This window comes from Nanorana parkeri, unplaced genomic scaffold, assembly GCF_000935625.1.
Source record: "Nanorana parkeri isolate BGI_ZX_2015 unplaced genomic scaffold, ASM93562v1 scaffold589, whole genome shotgun sequence".
Classification (NCBI taxonomy): Eukaryota; Metazoa; Chordata; class Amphibia; order Anura; family Dicroglossidae; genus Nanorana; species Nanorana parkeri.
The window spans coordinates 163975-186557 of NW_017306857.1; the positions used below are offsets into that span (position 1 = coordinate 163975).

Sequence of the window (22583 nt, forward strand, 5' to 3'; positions counted from 1 at the left end):
CGCCTTCAAGTCTAAACTGATGAGTCAGAAGACTTTAATGCATCACCTTTTTACAGGTTTGCATATTTTCACTGTTTTACAACGCAAGCTTTTTATTGCTGCATCCCTGTTGCACATGTTCCTTCCTTCACTTTGTATCTAATGTATCTAATGTATCTGCTCTTAGGCCCTGTTCACATGATTTTCAGGTGCGGATCTGCAGACGCGGTGCTGTGTGTTTTGGCCGTGTTTTTTGATGCGTTCCAGTAAAAAAAAAATATATATATATATATATTTTTGCTGGAGTGGGGCTGTCAGTATGTTAGTTGCATTGCAGTGTGTTTTTGACGCGTTTTGCGTTACCTGACCGTACAAAATGTGACATGGCAGTATTTTTTCTGTGGTAACCTGAATGGACTGCGCACGTGAGAACTGTAGCCCATAAAACACATAGGGATACATTGGGATGCATTTTTAGTGCAGGAGCGTATTGATCAGGTCAGCACAGAAAACGGACGTCACGTGAACAGGCCCTTACTGTGACAAAGTGAGGGTTGAGCACTGGATACCAGTAAAAATCAGATAAGCGTTCTGAGCCACTCCTACTCTATCCAAAATGTATAGAAAAAGAAAACCAAAATCTGTCTGGACATTCACTGGAAAGCTGATTACAAAGATCCAGGAGTCACAAATACACACATCATCACTACAGTTCCTTTACTATTTGAAAGGCATGGGAGTTTGTGATGGAAAGACTTCTCATTCTAATACCCCCTCCTCCCCAGGGATTAATGATCTGTACACCACATTTCTAAAAAGTAGGTTGTTTTAGCTGTCAAATATCAGTCTTTGGAGTTACCAAAAACAGGTTACAAGTCAAGCAATTACTCATAGCAATCAGTTGAGCTTCATCTTTGAATTGAAGCAAAAAAATCTGACCTCCTATGGATAGCTACCCCACATTTTTGTTCCAATTTCTGCTCTGTCCCATTTAAAGCTCATTTCTGCTTGTTTAGATATACACTACTTTATTTATTTTATATTTAAGTACCAGTACAATTCTAGTATACAATGCAGCTCTAGTCTTTAAGCATTCTCTTCACTTTCCCTGTCATGCATATAATGCTTCTCTCCTCTCATCTGTTCCTCTAGCTGCAGGATACGCTGTGCCAAGGCAGCGTTCTCATTTATAATGTCATTAATGTGCATGGAATGCTGGGTAAGTGAGCACTCCATGTCATTAAGATGTGTTTCTGCTTCCTGAAGGCGTGGAGAGAATCCTTCTAGTTTCTTGTCAAGGGCTGTCAAGGCTTCTCCCAGAGCATAGAGACGATCCTTTAGAGGGTGCCAGCGTTCCCTTACAGCTTCTGGAGTTATGGAATCTACATTCACATGATCTGCATAGGTTGTAGCAAGGTTCTCAGAAGCTGCGCTTGTCTCCCAGTCAAGTGATTTTATTGGCACCCTCCCGATACTCTCCGTAAAAGGGTTTATATCTATTGTGCTAGCTGACACCATAGGGATTACACTAATGCCAACTGCACCAAGTGTCAATGAAGCAACATTCACTGCACCCAGTTGTAGGCACTTGACAGGCACAGAACCCATGTGCCAGTCAGCACCTGCTATGGCCGAGTTCATTGAGTGCAGAGATGAAGGTCCTGCACCAAGGAGAAGATTGTTGTCGCTTACTAAGGACAAGTGCAGCGATTCCATTGGCACCATACTGATCGTTTCCAAGTCAAATGTTTCCATGTAGTCTCTTCCTGGAGATAAGGTATCGCAAGACAGCAAATTTATTTCATCAGTGCGCAGCTCTTGCTCAATCAACTGTCGTTGCCTCATCCACATGTCACTTTGTAAATGGTTAGTGTCACCAGTGGTTACATTTAGAGAACCTGCACTTAATGTGGATGAATCACTGGAATCCTCCGTCATGCTGTTCTCGGTTTGGTCTGTGCTGTTTTCTGTCCAGTTTGTGATGTGTTCCCAGGATCCACCATCAAGCAGTAACTCACTTGATTCAGTGTTCATATCTGCAGCATCTTCTGAGGGCTCCCTGGAATCTGTTTCTAGAGACACTTCTCCAGCTGCCACATTTAGAACAGTTTCCCCCGGCTGCAAAGACTGTTCCTCCTCTGTTAATGCATTCCTTGATTTTAAACCAGTAATGCCCAGTTCTGCAGGATCAACCCCATCTACGCTAGTTATGTCATTGCTGTGTTCTAAAATGTCACCTGTTTCCTTCCAGCTGACTTTTGTCTCTTCTGTTATCATAAGTTGGTGGTGGTTGATGCCAACAGCAGACTCTGTGTTCTCAGCACTAACATCAATCACAACGAGGCCAAAATTGACTGGATCCATTTTGCTCCCCTCTTCCCGGTCTCCTGTGCCTGCAGAGTTGCTGCAAAGGTGTAAATCCTCCATGTCCATCTCTGCATGAAGAGTTGTGATCTGAGCATCCGATTCCACGATTAATGAGCCTCCGTGCCAGTCTCTAAGCAGACTGTACCCACAGCCCAGCTGGAAACGCAGTGGATTTATCTCCTGGCCCCCCTCCCTGCTCTTATTACTATTCTCCAGTTTCTGCTGCTGTCTATTGCCCTTGCCCAGGTATTATTTCCAATCATTCAATCCTCTTAACCCGATTATGTGAGTCATACGGATGCTTTGAGAGGATACGCACGAGAGATCTTCAAATTCCCTGACAGACTTTTTATCTGGCTTTCAGTGCATGTACTTTCCTACCTCCTAATGATTTCCAGTACAAGTTCATCTTTAATATATGACTTTGTAAAGAAATGTAAAAGAGCAGGGCAACAAATATTCTGTTATCTTGGAAAGGAGCAGCCTGTGTGTGCTAAACTACCATTGCAAACTACAATCTCTTTTAAAAGGCCCACCTCTTCTCCAGTCCCTCTGTCTTTGTGTTTTCCTTGGTCAAACTGGGGAGTGCGTCGCAGAACGCTAGAGGAGCCTCCATGTGGTGTTGCCCTGGAAGGTTTTTTTTTTTTTTTTTTTAATGGACCAAGCTAAGCTTTTTTTGAGTGGGGCAGATCTGGGTGCTTATTTGTCTTGCCTTATGTTTGTGGCCACCAGTAATCCTCCTTGTGCTGACAGGGGGTGTGCTGGATCCCTTTCCTTCAGTGCCCAGCGAGGGCCAGGACCGGAGAGACTGAGCACCCTTGGCTGGGTTGTGGGGAAGGAATGACTGCCGATCAGAGGGGTCTGTTCGTTTCCAGCGCCAGGCTTGTGTGGGCTGGTACAGCATTTTATATCTTGTGTGGGTTTTTTTGTTTTTTTTCTTTAGCATCACTAGGGCTTGGTGCAGGGAGATTGCCACCTCAAGAAGTGGCAGCAGTGATTGCTGGTCAAAAAAAAATCACTGCAATTTTGGTAAACCCGAACAGTGTTTCTCATTCTTTATTCAGTCATGCCACCTTTTTAAAAGCATGCAAAATCTCAAGGCACTCCAGTCGTAAATGTAAAAAAAAATTACATGTGGTCCCTCAAATCTATAATAGATCCCAATCCTAGTTAGGGGTGTGGTATGGATTTAAATGGGGACCTCATGCAAAAAAAAAGGTGGCTTGGTCGTGTTTGCTGATGGTGACAAGTGGACAATACCTGTTACCACCATAGGCTTGTGTAACTAGCTGACAAAGCAGGAGCACAGTTGGAGATGGGGACAGAGTGTTGTCACCCAATAACAGGAAGTGATTTAAAAAGGTTTAAAGAAGAACTCCAGGAAAAATGATTTACCCTTGGCGTGGTGCTATCCCTGCACCTAAAAGTTTAACTGGTCCTTTTTTTTTTTTTTTTTTTTTTTTTTTTTTTCCCCCATTTTATTTTAAGTTGTACTCGCCTGAACTGTGGAGCTGGTCCTTCCAGCCTCTCTTCCCCCTCCTCTGCAGTTGTCTAAGGGTCCTTGAGTCATCACATGCTAGTCAGTGTATAGATGTGAGGACGCTGAGGAGCATTTCAACGCTGCAGCGTAGGAGGAAAGACGCTGGAGGGAGCGCTTTGACAGCTGGCTGGCTCGACACTTCGGGTGAGTATAGGTTTTTTTTTTTTTTGAACCTAGACAAAAATGAGCAGATAACCCTTGCAGTGTGGGAATAGCCCTATTGCAAGGGTTAATGCCTTTTTAACTAGCATTCTTCTTTAAAATGACTTTTGGAAGTACAGTCAATGTGGTTACAGCATATGAGACAGATTGGGTTTACATATACTTTAAACAGCTTATTGGGAGGTTGCCCTGTATCTTAAAAAAATAAAGTAAATCTGTAGCCCCCTTCTCTACTATGATTGGGCACAACAAAGACAAAACAAAATCTTTCAATGTATTACTTTAAGCAGAGCCAGTTTCCACAGAAGTGGATAGAAGTGGAAAATCCATTTATGTATTAAGAAGCTCTGATGTTATTGAAGTGACATAATTGCCCCCTCACAGTAGACTTGGTTGAGCTACACATTTGGTAAATGTCATGTAACTGCTGTGTGGAAGGTTCATACAATTTGTGCTCAAAGACGGTGATCAATGTTGTTTTCTGTTCTGTATTGATGTGAATCTTCGTTATTTCTGTCGCAGATTGATGAGCTCCAGACGCTATTATTTTGAGCTACTTCACAAGCAAGACGACCACGGCTCGGATCACGTGGAAGTAGCAGTGAGTACAGTCATCTGTTCATTAAACTGGCAGAGGGCAATCCTCAAGGTTGGGGGTAATGTTAAAGAAAACTGAAATCGATATCTTTTGCTTTAAAGCATGTTCCACCTTTTAATTTGTGGGCTTTCCCCTGTGTTTTTTTTTTTTTTTTTAACAAAGCACTTGGAAAGTGTACACAAGGTGGCTTACTGTTTTTGTTAATGTAATATACTTGTGGTAAAGTTGCGCGTTTGTTATTTATTTTTTTATTTATTTTACCCCAAAATGTGGCAAAGCTAACAGTAGTTCTGAGGTACCTGCATCAGTGGTGTATTTTGGTTTGGGGCTGCCCTAGGTAAGACAAAACTCAAGCACCTCCCCTCCCCCTAGAATTCGCAAAGCCCCACGTAGACCCTGCAAAGCCCCCCTGAGAGTCTGCAGGGTCTGTGGTGGGCTCTGCAGGGTTTCAGAGGGGCTGTGCAAAGTCTGTGGTGGGCTCTGCACACTGCAGAGCCCACCACAGATCCTGCACAAGCCTCCCTAGGACCATGTGGAGCCCACCAGATCCTGCAGAGCCCACTTGACACTATCCTGCATCTGCTGCTGGACCTGGCCTCCACCACTGGACCACTGAGTGCCTCTTCCACTCGACTGGCACTTCCAGGTCCTGGCCTCCTGCGCACCCGACTGAAGCTTTGGGACCGGCTTTCTTCCACCCCCTGACGGGGATCTGGATCTGCGCCTCCTCCTCCAACTCTGCCTCCTTCTCCTGCTGGATTAGGCAGCTGAGGCTGCCAAATTCTGTGCAGCCCGGCTTGCCTGACTGGGGGCGGCATTTTTGCCACCCCCATGGAAAGTGCCGCCCAAGGCAAGCGCCTTGTTTGCCTTGCGGCAGATACGCCCCTTACCTGCGTTAGGCCTCAAATCTGTTCCTATGGAATCCCTTTGATGTTAAGCTCCGTTAATAGAGGAGGCCTTTATGTAAACAAGCATCAATTTTATTTTCACATGTTAAGTGCGTGCATGCTATGTATAACCCTTTTAGGTATAACCTTTTAGGATTATTACCTTTTACAGAATCGCAGTACTCCCCCCTGACAATGCTTATCTGCTTGACTCTCCAGAAGGCCAAAGCCATCTTTGTTTAGGCATCATTCAGGTTCAGAATCTACTTCTGGACTGGAATGCTGGCTCAGAGATGACACCACTATATACAGTCAATCCTGGTGCCTGTGCGATTTTTGGTTTTGTTAAAAATTGTCTTAACCCAGAAAAGCTCTCTGCTGCAGCCTGTTGCTTTGTGACATGCTAAAATAGCAAAGTTGTTGTCTGAGGTCTAGAGAGGAGACTGAGAAAATGCTTCCTCTTGCCCAGATCAGATTGATGACATAATTTTAGCCTAGGCTCGGTCATTTGACAGGAACTTTTACTGACAAGTCAGATTTTCCAAACTATTTTACTGTTTATATTATGTCAGAAATGTATTCGTGCAGACTTGGAAACACATTAAAATGGACCTTTTTCAGTAGCTTTACAAGTTGAGATTGAGGCCTGCTTCCTTTTAACCCCCCTCCCCCGTCATCGCCTATTGAGACACTGGCACGTTTGGGGACTGGTAAGGTTAACTGTGACAGGACATGCATACCAGTCTTCTCACTTTTTTTTTGCTCCTCTCCTGTGCCCTCCATGTTGCCCACCCCCTATCTCGGGGATACAAGCTGAAATTTCGATCCAGTCCCCCTCCTTTTCTTACCTCCAACCTCTCTCTCATTGCACAGATTAGCAGATCTCCATCAAACTTTATCTGGTCTTCTGGACCAAGGTGTCATTGCCTCAGATCCTGTCACAGTTTGGTTTTCAAGGATTTTGCTCCAACCTGTCCACTCTTCCCAAACCAAAAGGGGGCATCTGCATCACCTCAAGATAGTCAGAGCCAACTGTCACTCATGCAGCTGGGTGGATCCAGACAGGATCTGTCCCGGCTGTGGCGCTCTCAGTATATCGCGGGCAATAGCCTGCAATATACTGAGCTTTGGGGTCACAGGAGAAGGATAGTATGTCCTCCTGTGACCTGAAAGAAAATTATGGGGAAAAGCACTTACCCCATAGTTCTCTTTTAAATATCCAGATGTGGTTCCGTTTGTGAGAGTCTATCTCACAGGCACTCCTTTCAAGAAGACTTGAATCCTTTTTGTTCTGGATTGTCCCTGCAAGCTTCTTTTTCCTTTTTAGGTGGCTCAGGCAGACCATCATCCAAGCTTTGTCTTAAGGTTAGGGTTCTAACCTTTTCCTTTCAAGTTTCATGCTACTATCTTAGGCTGCCACCTAGTCTTGTGTTTACAATGTTCTACCTGATGGATGTTGCAGTCTCATTTGATTCCAGCTTCGGCCATATGACTGTTATGCTTTTGGATGTTTTCAAGGTTAGGACTTGCCTTTGTCCCTCAATGGGACTTTCTGTAAAATCCTTTTCTTGGAGTCCATTGAGGAACACTGGTTCCACCCCTCCTGTGTTTATGATCATGTCCTTGGTACTGCTTTGCTACAAAATGGAAGCATGCTCATAGTAGGAGGGGTTATCTTAGGCTAGCCTGCTGTGGTGTGTGTGTTGTGGTGGTTTTTTTTTGTTTTATTATTTTTCGCCAGTGACCTGTCCTGTAGGCGACAAACTTGAAAGTTGAGACTTCCTGTGTCCCTCAATTGTCTTCAAGTAAAGTATATTACCATGAGTACAACAGTTTTCCCCCACACCCAACAATGTTTTAAAAGTGAAATAGCTGTTGCATCCCATCAGTCACATTGGCAGTTAAATCTTATGACGTGCGCTTTTACATTCAAAGCAGCATTTGCAGAAATGCAGACTCTATAGCATTTTTTGAGTCGTGACAATACAGGTTAGGTGTATTACTTTTTAAACTTTGTAAGCTTTTTGTTTTTATGCAGTTCATTTGTGGTTTTTTTTTTTTTTTTTTTTTTATCCATAAAAATCCCGATTCATTTTTTATTTTTTAGTAATGTGATGGAAGGTTGTATATGAGTAAACTGAATTACAAGCACCGTACCTGTAAAACCTTATTTCTTTTTCCTAATTTAGTGGCGTCTCGCTCTCCCAGGCACGAAGTTTGAGATTGTGGACTCTCCATACGTGTCTCTTTATACAGGTAGAAATGTGGTGTTTTTTGTTTAGCTTGTGATCTTTTCCTTGAAGGGCCAGCAACCATAGCAAGGAAAATACTAACTTCCGTATTTAGGCTTTTTATATTTTTAACCTTTTTATTTTAATATCTGTTTCCAATTATGTATATATTGTATTTCCACGTTTGCAGCTAAATTGGGATAACACCTACTTTAAATTTGTTACATATTCTCATTCACATAGCATAACTTTAACGCTCTTTACTGAAAACTGCAGGACTAAAAAAAAAAATCCTGCTTCTTGCTTGCTATGCACTAGTTTTGCAAGCCTCAAACGAAGGGTTAAATATCTCAAGACATTGTATGTCCATGCACTGTCCCTCCTGTCTGTCCCTTATCTGTATATTGACATCTTTTCAATGCAATAGAAGCTGCCCATAATGTCCTATGTATTACCCTGCTTAGAAACCACTAAAGGTAAGCAATATTTGTAAAACATTTTTTAAGTATGCTTTGTGAATGGGAACACACAGCTTTTATAGTGGGGGTTTCTCAAATTTGACTGAAAGTGTAAATACATTTTAAAGAACAACTCCAGGCAAAAGTGTTCTTAACCCTTGCAGTGCAGGGGTAGTCCCACTGCAAGGGTTAAGTGCTCATTGTTTTTGTCCAAGTGCTAAAAGTCACCCAAACCACGGAGCAGGCTGTCTGCTTCCGGCATCTTCACGTCTATACACTGTATATGGAACGTGATGATTTATAGGACCTTAGACTGCTGCAGCATGGGGGAAGAGAGGCTCCAGGGACCAGTCTAAAAGTAAGCTTGCTCCAAAGATCAGGTGAGATATGCTTTAAACTATAGAAGTACATTAGTAGGCTGATAAAGGATTAAAACCTTAGCCAGGTGTTTTGTGTCTGTGTTCCTGTTGAGGGATAATGATGTGACCGATGGTCTATAATTTTCACTCTTTAAAAACTGTAAAAAAAAAAAAAAAAAAAAAAAGTTTTGGCTGGAGTTCTTTAAAATGCAATAGCTGCTTGGCACTTTTCTGTTGCTTGTCATTTTCAGGACTGCTAAAATGAATAGTCCTCTTTAACATGCGACTTCACGCACCGTACCGGATCTCACAAATGTCAATATGGCCTTTGTCATAATGAAAATGAGGTCTCTTCCAGTACCATGGATCTTGGAGGGGCGCGTATTAGGAAATTGTGACACTAGAACTGATTTGGCAGCTTTGCCTGAACAGTCTCTGATTTCAGTCCCCTGGTGGAGACTGGTGACTGTTGCCTCGGTATTGGTCATGTAACTGTATATGATGGGGGGAAAAATATATATGGGTTTGGGCTGTTTTGTAAACTAAATTGTATTGTGCAACCCAAATTTTGAGTAACCAAGTACATATTTTGCTATAGGTCTGCTAGGTCATCTGCACATACATGTAGACTGTAATACTAGTACTAGTTCATGAATAAAAAGATGTCGATAGGTTGTATGTAATTGGCAAACTTTTAAAAAGGTTTACTGTTGGGGTTTTTTGTGTTCTTGTTTATAGATGAGACTTCTTTTAAGATGAATGAGATTTCCCACATCCCACGCACTCTTTCCAATGTTGCTAGCCACCGTCCGGCATTGGGGAGGGAGGAACTTGCAGTCGATATTTTGAGACCAGACCCTCGGGACAATTTTCATATGAGTAAGTATGCCAGATGTAAAGCAGATTATGGAAGCTGGAAGGAGCCCCTTGCCTATCAGGGCAAACGTGTTCAAACCTGTTGAGTGACTAACTCAGCTGTCTGCTGTATTCCTGTCCTGCTGTGTAGCGCACCACTGGCTTTGAGGAATGCAGTGTCTGATATGTTTATCTCTTTCTAGCTCCAATGATTGAGGAATCCAGGGTGGAGAATGTGCTGGTCCCTTGTGCATACAATCCTACATATGTGGTGAAGGACTTCCCCATTGCACGTTATCAAGGCCTGCAGTTTGTAAGTTGATGCACAATTAGAATGACTGACTGAAAAAGAACACATCTGATATCGACTGTAAATCTGAACCTTTCCAGTGATTGAAAGGGGACCCCATTGTATAACCTTTTCTGTTAGTATACCACATCTAAATCTTTAAAGGGTAATTCCACATTCCCAGGTGAATTTGGAGAAAATAGAAAAAAGCACTAGGTATTTAAAATTATCCGTGCAAATGGAGGGCATTTATTGGTCAGCGTGGTCAGAATTGCTTCTCATTGGTCACCTGACCGCGCTGCCCAATGAGTGCTTATTTAGTCACTTGAGTAGCAACCTGTAATACCCCTTCATTACCAGGCCATTTTCTGAGGGTTAAAAAAAAAAGCTCACTGTGAATGCTGAGTCATTTATTCGATCATTAATTTATAAATCACTACGATAATGTGATCACACGGTACCAAGCTGCTTGGTACACCATCTCTGTCTAATGTCTTGTTACACAGCAATCAGCGGCAGGAACAGCCCCCAGGGGACTTTTCCAAGGACCCTTTTTTTAAAATTTTTGTTTCTTATCCACATGTCTGCTACTTGAGGGAAATATACCATGTTGTATCTTTTATACCTTTATATACGCTAATGTTGCCCATGTTTCATTTTTTTGCTGCTGTATTAAATGTCACTTGATTGTCAAAAGACAGACAACGTGCATTTCATTAGATTCTTTTATTGTGATGCTTACAACTCCAGGAAGTTGCATATAGTTGTAAAGCTACAGATTCCAATCGTATACAGACTGTAATGTGTGGTTCTTCATCTAATCTCCGTGGCAGCCAATAGGATTGTCTTTTAGCTGGCCACACACTATTAGATTTTTCTTTTTTTGCGTTCAGCCTGCACGCTTAACAGCATGGGTAGACTAATCACCCACTGTGCATATTGTATTCTGACAGCCAGTGTTTGCTCCTGTCAAAATATCCGAACAGTGACGAGCTGATGGACTGTTAATATTTCTATTTTTATTGAATTTTTTTGTCCCAGTTCCTTCGACAAAAGTTGATTTGAGTAATCGACCTTTTGCTGCACACTGAACATTTCAGCCAATTTGCTGTCGGATAAAATGCTAAGTTTATGGGCAGCCTTAGATGGGCATCAGATTAAACACATGTTTGTTTTTGTTTAAAGTAGTTAGTAAACTCAAAAAAAATTTCAGTAATGAATCCAGATCAAGGAAATGTACATTGCCCAGTATTATACTAGCAGGGAACAGGGCAGTGACTTGCCTTGTTGTGCCTCTGTGTTTGTAGAGTCGCACACCGCTTATCTGCACACACAAAGGTGGCTCCATAGGACCCTGCAAGGGAAAGGAGCCACTCTAAAGGTGCCCACACACTGTGCGATTATCGCACGATAATCGCGGGAAATCCAGCGATCGTACAATAATCGCAAAGTGTATGGAAGACGTGCGACCGTTTTTACTGTACGGTCGCACGACTTTTGTCTAGGGAGCACGCTAGAAAATCGTACGATTTTCGGCTGGTTTGAACGGTGCTCGGGAGACAAATGCCGACCGGGCCGGTGTGCGCTCGCGCACACTGCCTGTTCAGCATTGCGGTCATCGGAAGCCCGCCACTCAATGGGGGCGGGCTTGCGATGATCGAGAGTACAATCTGCCTGTCCAAGATGGGCAGATCGTACGTTTTTTAAAATACTTTACAACCATCGCAAATCACTAAGGTCTTGCGATGTTTGTAAAGTGTATGGCCACCTTTAGACAGGATATCGGGGCCAGTGCTCAGGGACCAGCTGATTCTGCAGAAAACTAAAAAATGTAAACATCAAGGAGCTGTTTCATCGGAAGTGATTTAATTAGCATTTGAAATGGCATACAGACCTTTGAGACTTTAATTAAATTTTATTCACATTAAATTTTATTTGAAATAATGTATCTGCATTTTCATCTGCTTATAAGCCATTTTCTGTTTTTAGGTATACCTTACTTTTGTCTACCCCAATGACTTCACCCGCCTGACCCATATGGAAACCGAAAACAAGTGTTTCTATCGTGAGTCTCCAGTGTACTTAGAGAAGTAAGTGCACTTCCTAAACACTCCCTTCCCTAAGCTGTAATTGTGATTGCAATCGTTCTTCTCAGCAATGAGAGCGGAAGGTAACAATCACATTGTTGAAAAGATCAATTCTCATGGCAAATTACATGTGTTATAGCTCAGTGAGTTAAGCCCATTGTAGGCATGTTTTCCTGATCGTTTCATGACCAACAGTGCAGCTTTTTTATGTTGAGTGTTTTTCTACCTGAGGTTTGGATTCTATAAATACATGAAGATGGATGACGATGAATCCCCTCAGATGCCGTTCCTGTTCTTTAACAGACGTAAGTATAACCTAGCCCTTTGCACTGCACTCTAACCAAATCAGTTTGTCGGCAGTGACCCCAAACTCTTTCAGTCTTGTGCATGTTCTCTACATGGTTGTGCGAGTGCAGGATTAGATTATCGGCTACCGTATAAGTAGACTATCCATTTCACGGGTAACTTTTTAAAGAAGATCTCCGGAATATCCACAAATGCAGTATAGCATTGTACAACTTTGCTCTGATGAGGTGTATAAATATGTTTAAGAAAAATATTTGCAGGTTTAGGGTTTTATTTGTCTGGTTTTTTTTTTTCTTTTCTGTGGGGTAATTTTCCCATCCCAGAATCGCAAAAGGGAGTTAGAGCAGTATTTCTCAACCTGTGTAACCTCAGGACCCACATTTAGGTACAGCTGGCTCTGCCTCTAGATAGGCAGAGCCAGCTGTCATTCATGTAGTTGGGTGGATCTGGACAGCATTGTCGGGATCCGTCACGGCTGCGCCGGTCTCAGTATACCGCCAGCTGTAGCTCGCGATATACTGAGCTTTGGGTTATGGGAGGACGCTAGTATAGGTTCTCCCGTGACCCTAAAGAGAACTATGGGGAAAAACACTTACCCCATAGTTCTCAAGTTGTGACCCAAGTTGCACAGCATTGCGGTACTGCACTTTTCAGTGCGGGCGATTGAACTGTGGATGGAGGTGCGTTCGAGGTGCCATTCAAATGAATGACGACGCAACACATCTCCCACACCGTAGTATGTGTTTTTTCATGGTACAGTGCGGTAATCGCACTGTACTAGTGTGAAAGGGCCCCCAAAACAGTGACACACACGCACACAACCACAGACACAATCTCTCATACATATACACACCATATTTTTATTTTTTTTAGGTCCGTCCAGTCTCCCTACCTTACAAGAACTGGAGTGGATCCTCAGCCTGGGGTCCAGTGTGGGCTGCTGTACTGTGACGGAGCTCCATCCATATGGGCTTTGCTTGTACAATGCCTTGTAGAGGTGCCCTTGCATGCCTTGTAGAGGTGCCAGGACCCAGACACTCCGCTCCAGGCACCTCTTCAGGACATGCAAGGAAGCTGTAAGCAATGCATGTATGGATGGAGCTCCGTTGTGGCCATAGCTCTAGCCCACCCCACCTTAAGCTGACACTCGGAGCCGAGCAGCATATGAATGGCTGCTTGGCACGCGAACTGACAGTGCTGCGCTAGAGGGAGGCTGAGCAGGCCTAGGAATGTGGAAGGCACGTGTCGACCCACTGAACACGGGGTCACGACCCACCAGTTGAGAACCAAGGAGTTAGAGGAATGCCCCTCTTAGACCATTGTCCCCAGAATAAGTGTCTCAATTGGAAGATCTCCTCCTCTTCTGGGGATTTCCACTCACTTTTTTTTCTCGGCAACGATAGCCACTAGGACGAATTGAGGGGCGAATCTCCCCAATGGGGACATCAATAAAAACTTGAGGGTTTAACCCTTGCCAACTTTATCCAAATAAGATTTTGCCTGAAGATACTTTTTTATTCAGCCTAAAGCTAAAATTGATTACAACAGGCTTGCCCCGTAACAATAACAATTTTACAGATGTAGACCTAGTTGATCTCATCTGGTCACTATCCAAAATACCTGGGCACATGATCGGTCAATGAGGACATTCTGGAATACCTGGGCAGAGCATTATGACTTACAAATGGTATAGTTTTTGGCATATTGATAAAAAAAAGTTAGTTATCCGAACATTCACATCTTCGACACATCAAATAAGTGCTTTATACCTCTGCTTTTTTTTTTGTAGTCTTTGTTTTCTGATTTTGTATTTCTATTCAGACTTCATGGATAATGATGAAGATGAAGAAGGGGCACTGTTACCTGGCATGTCACTCAGGAAAAAAAGGGAAGAGGAGAAAGGTGACCCCACTTCACCCAGCATTAAGGGTCAGGGGCACCATGATGTCCTGTTTAATGATTCCCATGTTTCTATGACTATAATAAATGACAGCACACAGACCTCACTGAGAACTCGGTCCTTGCTGTGGGCACCAAGGGAAAGTCCACCAGCAACTCGCCGGGGGCATAAGAAGAAAATAACACATTTACTGGGTGGGCAAGGAACAACAACTGATCCTATAGCCACAGGGGGCAAGTCTGCTTTTAGAGCACGAGAAGGAAGTGAGACTGAGCATAAGGCAAAAGAGAGAAGATTGGACAGGAAAGCAAAGTTCAGAGGTAGGTCTGGGGGCAGGAACAAAGGTGAACAGGCAGAGTTTAAAAACCGGCATGGGAAATTGGAAGAACACGTGATGTATGCGAGATCAGATGTTTTAGAAAAGCACAAAAATGTAGCAGAAAGTCCTAGCAAGGAAAGCAAGTTGGAGGTCACCACAGTAGAGGGAAACGTGAAGCATACATCAAAAGAAAAATCTGTGACTTCAGAAAAACAGGAACTAGACAAAGTCTATGTGACTCGACTACTTTCTGGAGTTCGAAAGACTCGTGGTCAAGTCTTCCCAGGAATGCTGCTGCCTAAACCTAAACCCCACAGATCATCCAGACTCCGTGAGCACCCTCATATCCCTGTACCCCCAAAAATGCCACGTGGGGGACGGCTGTCCAGACCCTGGACTCCACCTGATACCTCAGAACTTGGACTATTTAGCTGGGATGGTCAGACTGATATTCCAGGACTACCCATCCCTACCTCACCTAGTCTTCCTGGTGGCTCTCCTCTCATTTCTTCAGAAGCTCCACCAGAAGAACTAAAGGACTACAGCTATGAGGACACAGAGCCAAGACAGATGTGGCCAGAGGATGCCATTAACTGGCAGCGAACATTTAGTGTTGGAAATGTTGATTTTGAGATGCTAAGGTCAGACTGGAATGACCTTCGCTGTAATGTGAGTGGTAACCTGCAGCTGTCAGAGTCTGAAACAGTGGATGTGGTGGCTCAGTACATGGACAAGCTCAATGAGAAGAATGGAGGGTGAGTGATGTGCTTTTCTGTATTGCATTAAATCTTAAGTTCTACAAATGCTGTTTTGTTCAGGTCTAAACTCGGACTCCCACTTGGTTTATTACCTTGGTTATCAAAGCTCTTTTGGGAGCCATCTACCATCACTGTAACCTTGGCAGACTTCATGCATGGCAGATGTAGGATTGGGTCAGCTTGATATTAACCCCTTCATGACTGAGGCCCTTTTTTCAATTTTTGCACCCATGTTATATTCCACATTTTAGGCCTGAAAATGACGTAAAACCCCCATCTGTAGTTGTATGTTTTGTCTGGGTACACGGGGGCTGCCGTAGGTCTTCATTACTGATGCAGGATTCACTTCCTTTGTTACTTACTGCTCTTTATACCTTGCCGTAAGTCTACCAAAGTCTGCCTGATTGACAACTTTAAATTCTCTGCTGTCTTTTTAATGATTGGAAGAGATCATGTGAATTGGGAATGTGTGTTTTTTGTATTCGTAGTAAGCAAGATTTACTTTCCATAATTAAGTTTTTGCCAAACCTCCTTGGTTCCTCTCATTCTTTAAATTTCTGTTGTGACCTCTTTACAGCATATATACATTGCTTCGTATAATCAACATGGAGAAGCGTCGGGATTCAGCTCGGGGTAACCGGTACCTTCTAGAATTGGAGCTTGAAGAGAGAGGCAGAAGGAAAGTGAGGCTGGCAGAGTATGTGTATCTCCTCATCCACCGGGGTACAGGAGGTGATAGTGATGAAAGTCCCCCTGCAGAACCACCTGAAATTTCTCCCAGCCCTCCTGTCTTCACTAAGCCAATCCTTTGCCGGCCTGTCAGCCTGACCTGGAACCCTCGTGCCACAGTACACTTTGTGGTGCCTGGTGAGTTTGTGTTTTGTAGATGTGTACTCTAACCTTCCTTTATCAACAAAGTCCTATATTCTTTGTCATTATGTTCTACAATTGAGAATGTGTGATGGTTGGAGAAGGCTAGACTTTAGAATAGCACTTTTATGTTAAAGTATATATAAACCCTAACTGTGAGGGTGCCGGTTGATCTGTTAATATACCATTAAAGGTGTTCTATGTATTCCATTAGTGCAAAAAAAAATCCTGCCAGAAATCTAGTGAAAGTAACTTCCTCCCTTTTTGCTCCACTAAAACCACTCCTCCCTAGGTTATAGCTATGGGGGGATCTGTGGTCCTTTCCTAGGAGGACAACCCTGCTCCTGCATTGATGCAGTACAGTGGATGAGTATTGTCACTATAGGAGAGGAAATGTGTTACTTGCAGGAAATCGGAAAGAAAAAAAACTAATGCAGCAGCAACATCTAAGAACTGGTGAGATGTAATGGATTACATTTTTGTTCTCCATTTTTTTTTTTTTTTTAGTTACAGTTACAACATTTAATAGTAACTGTAGAGTGTCCCTTTTTAAATACACTCTTAGCCACTGACCATACGTCTGGGATCTCCAGTAGTGACAATTCCTCAAGGCACATTAATACACAAGGTTTTGTGTATTGTAATCCATTGCATGATTTCAACAGCAGCAGATATGCAATGGGATGTTTTTAACATTGTTGAAGTATAAAGCGTAAAACAAAGCACCCTGCCATTATAAATCACGTTCACTATTTGGAAAGGAGATGAACAAAACTGTTCACAAATATTGGTAGATAAAAGCCTATAACATCCACATATGGTGTAGCAGATTAATCACAGCATAAGTATGTTGCTCAACACCACGTCCATTGGTGCCTTGTGAAGGTGCCCATACACCTTCCGATTGTTGTACGGAACTTTTCGTCCGATGATCGAACCGTCGTACGATTGTCGTACTGCGGCCCCATCCTGCCCTGATTATTGCAAGGTTCAATCCGCTGTAGTTAAAAAAAAAAAAAAAACATCTGTATTTTCGTTTGCACATCAGCAGTGTTAATCGTACGACTTTTGACGTACGGAAACGCCACCAACCTTGCAAAAATCGTACAATCGACTGAAGTTTCCGAACATGCAGGAAAGACAAAAGTCGTACGATTGTACAGTACTGGCAGTTGCACACTACCCATACACCTTGCCATTGTCGTACGAAAAGTCGATCACATACGTTTATCGTACGATGTATGGGCACCTTTTAGACTGATCCGTTTTCTGAAGTCCTCCCCAGAAATTTGCCAACCTTACTGGACACCACTGTGATGAATCTGCTACACCATACGCCTACAGTCCATTTATCTACCAATGTTTGCAGGGAGTTTATTTCCTTTCACAATAAACAGTTAACATGCTTCATGAGGACAGGCACTTTGATTGGGCTTTATATGTCCATCAGATTTCCCTAACTGCATCAAGAGCAGCTAGTCTTAGAGATTCATTAAAGAACACCAGGCACACATTTTATTAATCCTTATAGTGGGGCTAACCTCACACCACTGCAAGGGTTATCGGCTTGTTTTTACCTAGGGTCCAAAAAAACCCAGAACGCCAGCGCTCCCTCCAGCCTGTCCCCTCCGATGCAGCAATGGTATGTCCCTTGGCATCCTCATATCCAATACACTGTGTATTGGATGTGATGACTCGGGGACCTTGGACCACTGCAGCAAAGAGGGAGAGTCACTCCAGGGACCGGTCTAAGAGCCAGTCATCTCAGAGGATCAGGTGAGTAACTTTTTTCCATTGGTTGAACTCGATGGACTTTGTAATTTTGTTTGTTTTTTGTGGACTACTGTATGTATCCAACTGTGTACGTCCAGCTAATTAGAACAAACTACCACTATCCATGGTCCCACACTTTGCAGTAATGATTGGGTCATACGGTTTACAGCTGTATTTGTCTGCAGATGCTGTTATAGTATCCAATCTTATCAATATATTTGTACCACAATCCTCTTATCAGCTGTTGGTTCCAGAGGTACAGCTCTAAAATAATTTCCTACTGTGTATAGTTTAAATGTTGATTATACGTTGTGCTAGAGAATTAGAACTGCAGTGCTGTAATGATTTTTATGTCTTCTTGGGTTTTACAGTGAAGAACCAGGCTCGCTGGGTGCAACAACTGATCGATGATCTTGAGTTTTTGTACTTAAAGACCCACGATGACCAGTTCAGTCTCATCTTGGTGGATTATGACAGCGATGATATGGATGTAGAGCGGGCTTTGCACCGTGCTAAATTGCCAAGGTACCCATTTTTCTGTAGCTCTCTTTATTTGACAAGTGTTGGCATGTTAGAAGCGCATCTTGAATTTTTTATTTGGCAGGATACCATGTTCCTATCTTGAAAAACATTATTATGACTTGGCAAGTCAATATACAGCTTTGCTTCTCCATATCTCCCTTTCCTTATCTTAATGGTTACTCTAATCACAAGGCATTAAACAGCCATGTATTTCTTTTTTAGAGGTCTGATATACAGTGATAATCCCTTTTAGCAAATATAGATTGCATTTGTAGTAGTCGCTTCAGAATTTTGTTCAGATGCAACTCCATTGAAATATTTATGCATTACCGGTTTGGAAGAAAACCTTGTTCTACAGTGTTTTGGTTACATAGCAGTTACATAAGCTTGTATGTAAAAAAAATGTAAAGGTTAGAAAAATAATTTTTGGGTTTGGTTTGAGCCTGCCAATTATTTTATTTTCTAGTTTATCTAAAAATTCCATTTTGGTGCACCTCTTAGTGTAAGCTATTGCTTTTATTTGCAGATGTCTATCAGAATGCAGATTGTAGCCTCTTTATTTGATAATTCACAAAGCCACCTGTATTAATTACCATCAGTTTCCTCCTCCAGCTATCGTTACCTGAAGAGAAGTGGAAATTTTGAGCGGGCAGCAGGGCTACAAGCTGGAGTTGACACTATACAGGTTTGTGACATTTGCTGTTAAGGGAATATCTATGAATCTTCATGCATATCACTGCTCTACTATAAATGAGTGTATGTTTTCCAGGACAATCATAGCATTGTGTTCCTGTGTGACCTGCACATACATTTCCCTCTATCAGTGCTGGACAGTGTTAGAAAGCATTGTGTGGAGGGGCGTCTGGCCTTTGCTCCCATCGTAATGAGGCTGAGCTGCGGTAGCTCCCCTATGAATCCCAGAGGTGAGAGCAGATTCCTGCTTTAAATGGCTTTTTCTATCAGTGTGTTTTCCAGCCACCTCTTTCTGTGTCTGTACCTTGCTTCCTGTCTTGGAAGTTAAAGCACTTTTTAATTTCTTTTCAACTTTGGCATAAATTAAGCCTTTAATGGGTAAAACAGACTGCCATTGCTGACCCCCTGAAAATGCTAGTTACTTGCCTGTCTTTAGCTTTAGTGCGCAGTCACTAATCAGGATCAAGTATGCTACCAGTAAAATCAGATCACCCAAAATGCATACGCAGATCTTGGTAGGAGAAGGGAATTATAAAAGTTAGAAAGCCTTGTCTGATTGTTAGTTTCCTGGAAGATGAGAGGAAGCTATGCCTGTCTGCAAAGAACTTCTTGTTCTGCTATATAGAGCCAAACCATATCCATACAGAGTTAGCTCATGCATGGCCATTTTTGGATCAGATTAAGGTGGGAGATCATGCATGGTCATCTTTGGATCAGATTAAGGTAGGAGATCATGCATGGTCATCTTTGGATCAGATTAAGGTAGGAGATCATGCATGGTTATTTTTGGATTAGAAGGTGGGAGATCATACATAGTCGGTTTTGGATTAGGAGAAGGGAGAATTAAAGGGACAATTTATAGCTGCAAGAGTAAATGATATACCCTTACAGCATAATTTTGGGGATCCTAACTCCTCTCCCAGCCATGCTTCCCATTCTTCAAATGCCCCCCACACCCTAGTAATACTAAGTCCTATACTCATCTGCCGTCAGTCTTTGCTGTATTGCCTGTAGAGTTGCACAGCGGCATCTGCAGAATTCTTGTGTGGAAGAATCTCCATTCATTCCAATGACTGTTGTGTCTCAACAGTTAACAGCCTCTTCATAGTAAAGACTGGAGGTTCGTCCCTGAAAGAAGAGACCCTCTGGGCTAGTAGTGTGGATGGGGGTGCATAAGACTTTTGGGAAGTGGGGTTATTTAAGAAAACTGTGCTGAAAGTACAGTTATGCTTTAAGTCTGCAATTTAGCCATTTTGATTAATAATGCAGCCTATAAACTGATAAATCTACCTCGGCTATGTTATTCAGTCATGTGAGAAACTACACCCCATGAACCTACTCTAAAAGGTAAACATTAGATCTTCATTCAAACATTGCCTACTGATAAAGGTGATTTATATGTGAGCAAATGACACCTAAAATAGACATGGTGTGTTTATTCTCATAATCGAAGTTTTTGAAAAAGTAAGTACACCCCTACATTTAAACCACTTAAAATCCGTGAGATTAGAATCTGGCGTTCTAGATTGAGAACCAGTTAGTAGTGGCTTCGGGATTTATAATGGTGGAATCTGTCCAGATGTCTAGGGTCTGATGTGTTCTCTTTCCTATTGATTTGTGTGGTGTCATCATAACTAAGACCAAAAGACCTCTCTAAGGTCCTGAGAAAGAAATTTCATGGATGCCTAGGAGTCTTTCAATTTTTTTAAGCTCAATAATAATTCCAATCTATTTAAATCCCATGCCACTGTAAGGGAAATCCTATAAGTGGCAGATATCAAACGTCTGCTAATTTGTCCAGGAATGGCTGACCCAGCAAATGTCTAGAGTTGACCATTTGATACAAAAAAAAAAAAGGCTCCATGAGCCCCAAAATTTAATTGCAGGTAGTTCTTGCAATAGTGTATGCATCTATAATCCAACCGATTTTTGCACCAATTTAACCTGCAAGGGAAGTGTTCCAGGAGAGAACATTGGAGCAAGACTATCGTTTACCATTGAACATGTAGGCAAAGATCAGGCCTTCTAGAACATGTGGACTGATCTTTTTAAAAAAAAAAAAAAAAATGTTTTTGGCTACAGTAACCGTAATCTGGCACAAACTGAAAACCGCTTTTTAAGGAAAAGAACCTCAACTGTGAAGCATGGTGGAAATGTTATTTGGCCCTGGTCAGCTTTCAGTCTTTAAAGCCCATTTCCACCTTTTTTGTGGAGGTATTTAAAAAAACAAAAAAGGGCCAGCAATGTACACAGTGTACATGAAGCAGGCATATGCAGTTGCTGTGTATATGTACACAGAATCTATTCATTAGTATTCCTAGTGGCAGCTTCCCCTGGACAGTGTATTGTGACCTGGAAAGGCAGTGCAGTGATATTGTTACAATGACTCATAGGGAGGGGGTCAGCTGCTTTACAATCTGACTGAGATTACTTTGGAGAAACTGCTAAAAAGGGCCTGCTAAAAAGTTTAAAAAGCCAGCAATGTGAGTCATGAAAATGTACACACATATGCAGTACATCATCACTGCACCTTTACAATAAATGCTAATCGCATACAAAGGTGGAAACGGGCTATAAATTCTGCGACATATCAGTGTGCTTATGCATATAAGGCCATCTGTCTGAAAGTTGAAGTTGGACCAGAAATAGATCTTCGATGAAGCAAACTAGCCAATCCACCAAGAAATGGTTCAAAAAGATGAAAAGGAGGCTTTTAGGCTGGCCTAGATCTGAATCCCATTGAAATATCGTGGGGGGGATTTGAAATCAGCAGTTCATATAAGGAAACCAACAAGTCAATGTCGGGGACCGGTGGGAAGTTGTGCAAAATGCCTAATAGAAATGATTTCTGCTAAATGGGGAAATAACCGCTTCTGAGGCCAAGGATGTGTTTGCCTTTTCAATCCTATATATATTATTTTTTTTGCAAATAGGCAAATTTACCTTGTGGTAGTGGGTTTTTTTTGTATATTGCATTCATCTGTAGGCACTGTTTGTTTGACTGATGGTCTCATTGTTTAAATGTTGAAGGTCAGCAACTTACATGGGGTATACTTGCTTCACATGACTGCATATATTAATTGTATGATAAATTATTGACTGCTGAAACTGTCTTAAGTACAGCCAGATTATATAGGGGCCCCATAGGAGTGTCCTGGTCTGCTATGGCTGTAATTCGTCCCTTGCATAGCAGCACCTCATGTGTGATTGGTACAGCTTGGGCCATCAAAAGAAAAGTAGGTTTGTTAATCCAGATTGACCGGACAGGCTTTAGATTTCACTGTCCGATGTGCACTTGAAGAATACATTTCTTGTAAACCACCAGGTCTGTCATGCAGCAGGTCCACTTTTTTACTTCTGATTTTTATCACTTAATTCTTCAGTATCGGGCAAAAATTTACCTAGGACTTGAGCAGAAAAAGTGGTAATGTTTTGACTGTAATTTCCTGAGCTCAGCACAAAGAGTTGATTTAGTGCCCCTTTAATATAATAAAGTCTTTGAAATACACTGTGTAGAGGAGAATTTATTTTTCTCCAAAGCATTTTGGAATAGGTCAGTGCAGTATAAATGAATGAAATATATTGGCATGTGATATATGGTTCCTAAGCTCTAGATGGTAAGAGCCCATT

General features: G+C 42.3%; 1 protein-coding gene across 1 annotated transcript in view; it reads left to right on the top strand.

Moving 5' to 3' along the window:
- Positions 1 to 22583, top strand: part of B4GALNT4 (beta-1,4-N-acetyl-galactosaminyltransferase 4) — a 49239-nt gene that overhangs the window by 23385 nt on the left and 3271 nt on the right. Inside the window, exons 8-18 of the mRNA XM_018562662.1 lie at positions 4571 to 4649; positions 7723 to 7789; positions 9320 to 9460; positions 9640 to 9749; positions 11715 to 11815; positions 12044 to 12117; positions 13940 to 15092; positions 15673 to 15962; positions 18110 to 18263; positions 18873 to 18945; positions 19030 to 19183. Coding sequence (XP_018418164.1) covers positions 4571 to 4649; positions 7723 to 7789; positions 9320 to 9460; positions 9640 to 9749; positions 11715 to 11815; positions 12044 to 12117; positions 13940 to 15092; positions 15673 to 15962; positions 18110 to 18263; positions 18873 to 18945; positions 19030 to 19183 — 2396 coding nt within the window. The remainder of the gene's footprint in view (positions 1 to 4570; positions 4650 to 7722; positions 7790 to 9319; positions 9461 to 9639; positions 9750 to 11714; positions 11816 to 12043; positions 12118 to 13939; positions 15093 to 15672; positions 15963 to 18109; positions 18264 to 18872; positions 18946 to 19029; positions 19184 to 22583) is intronic.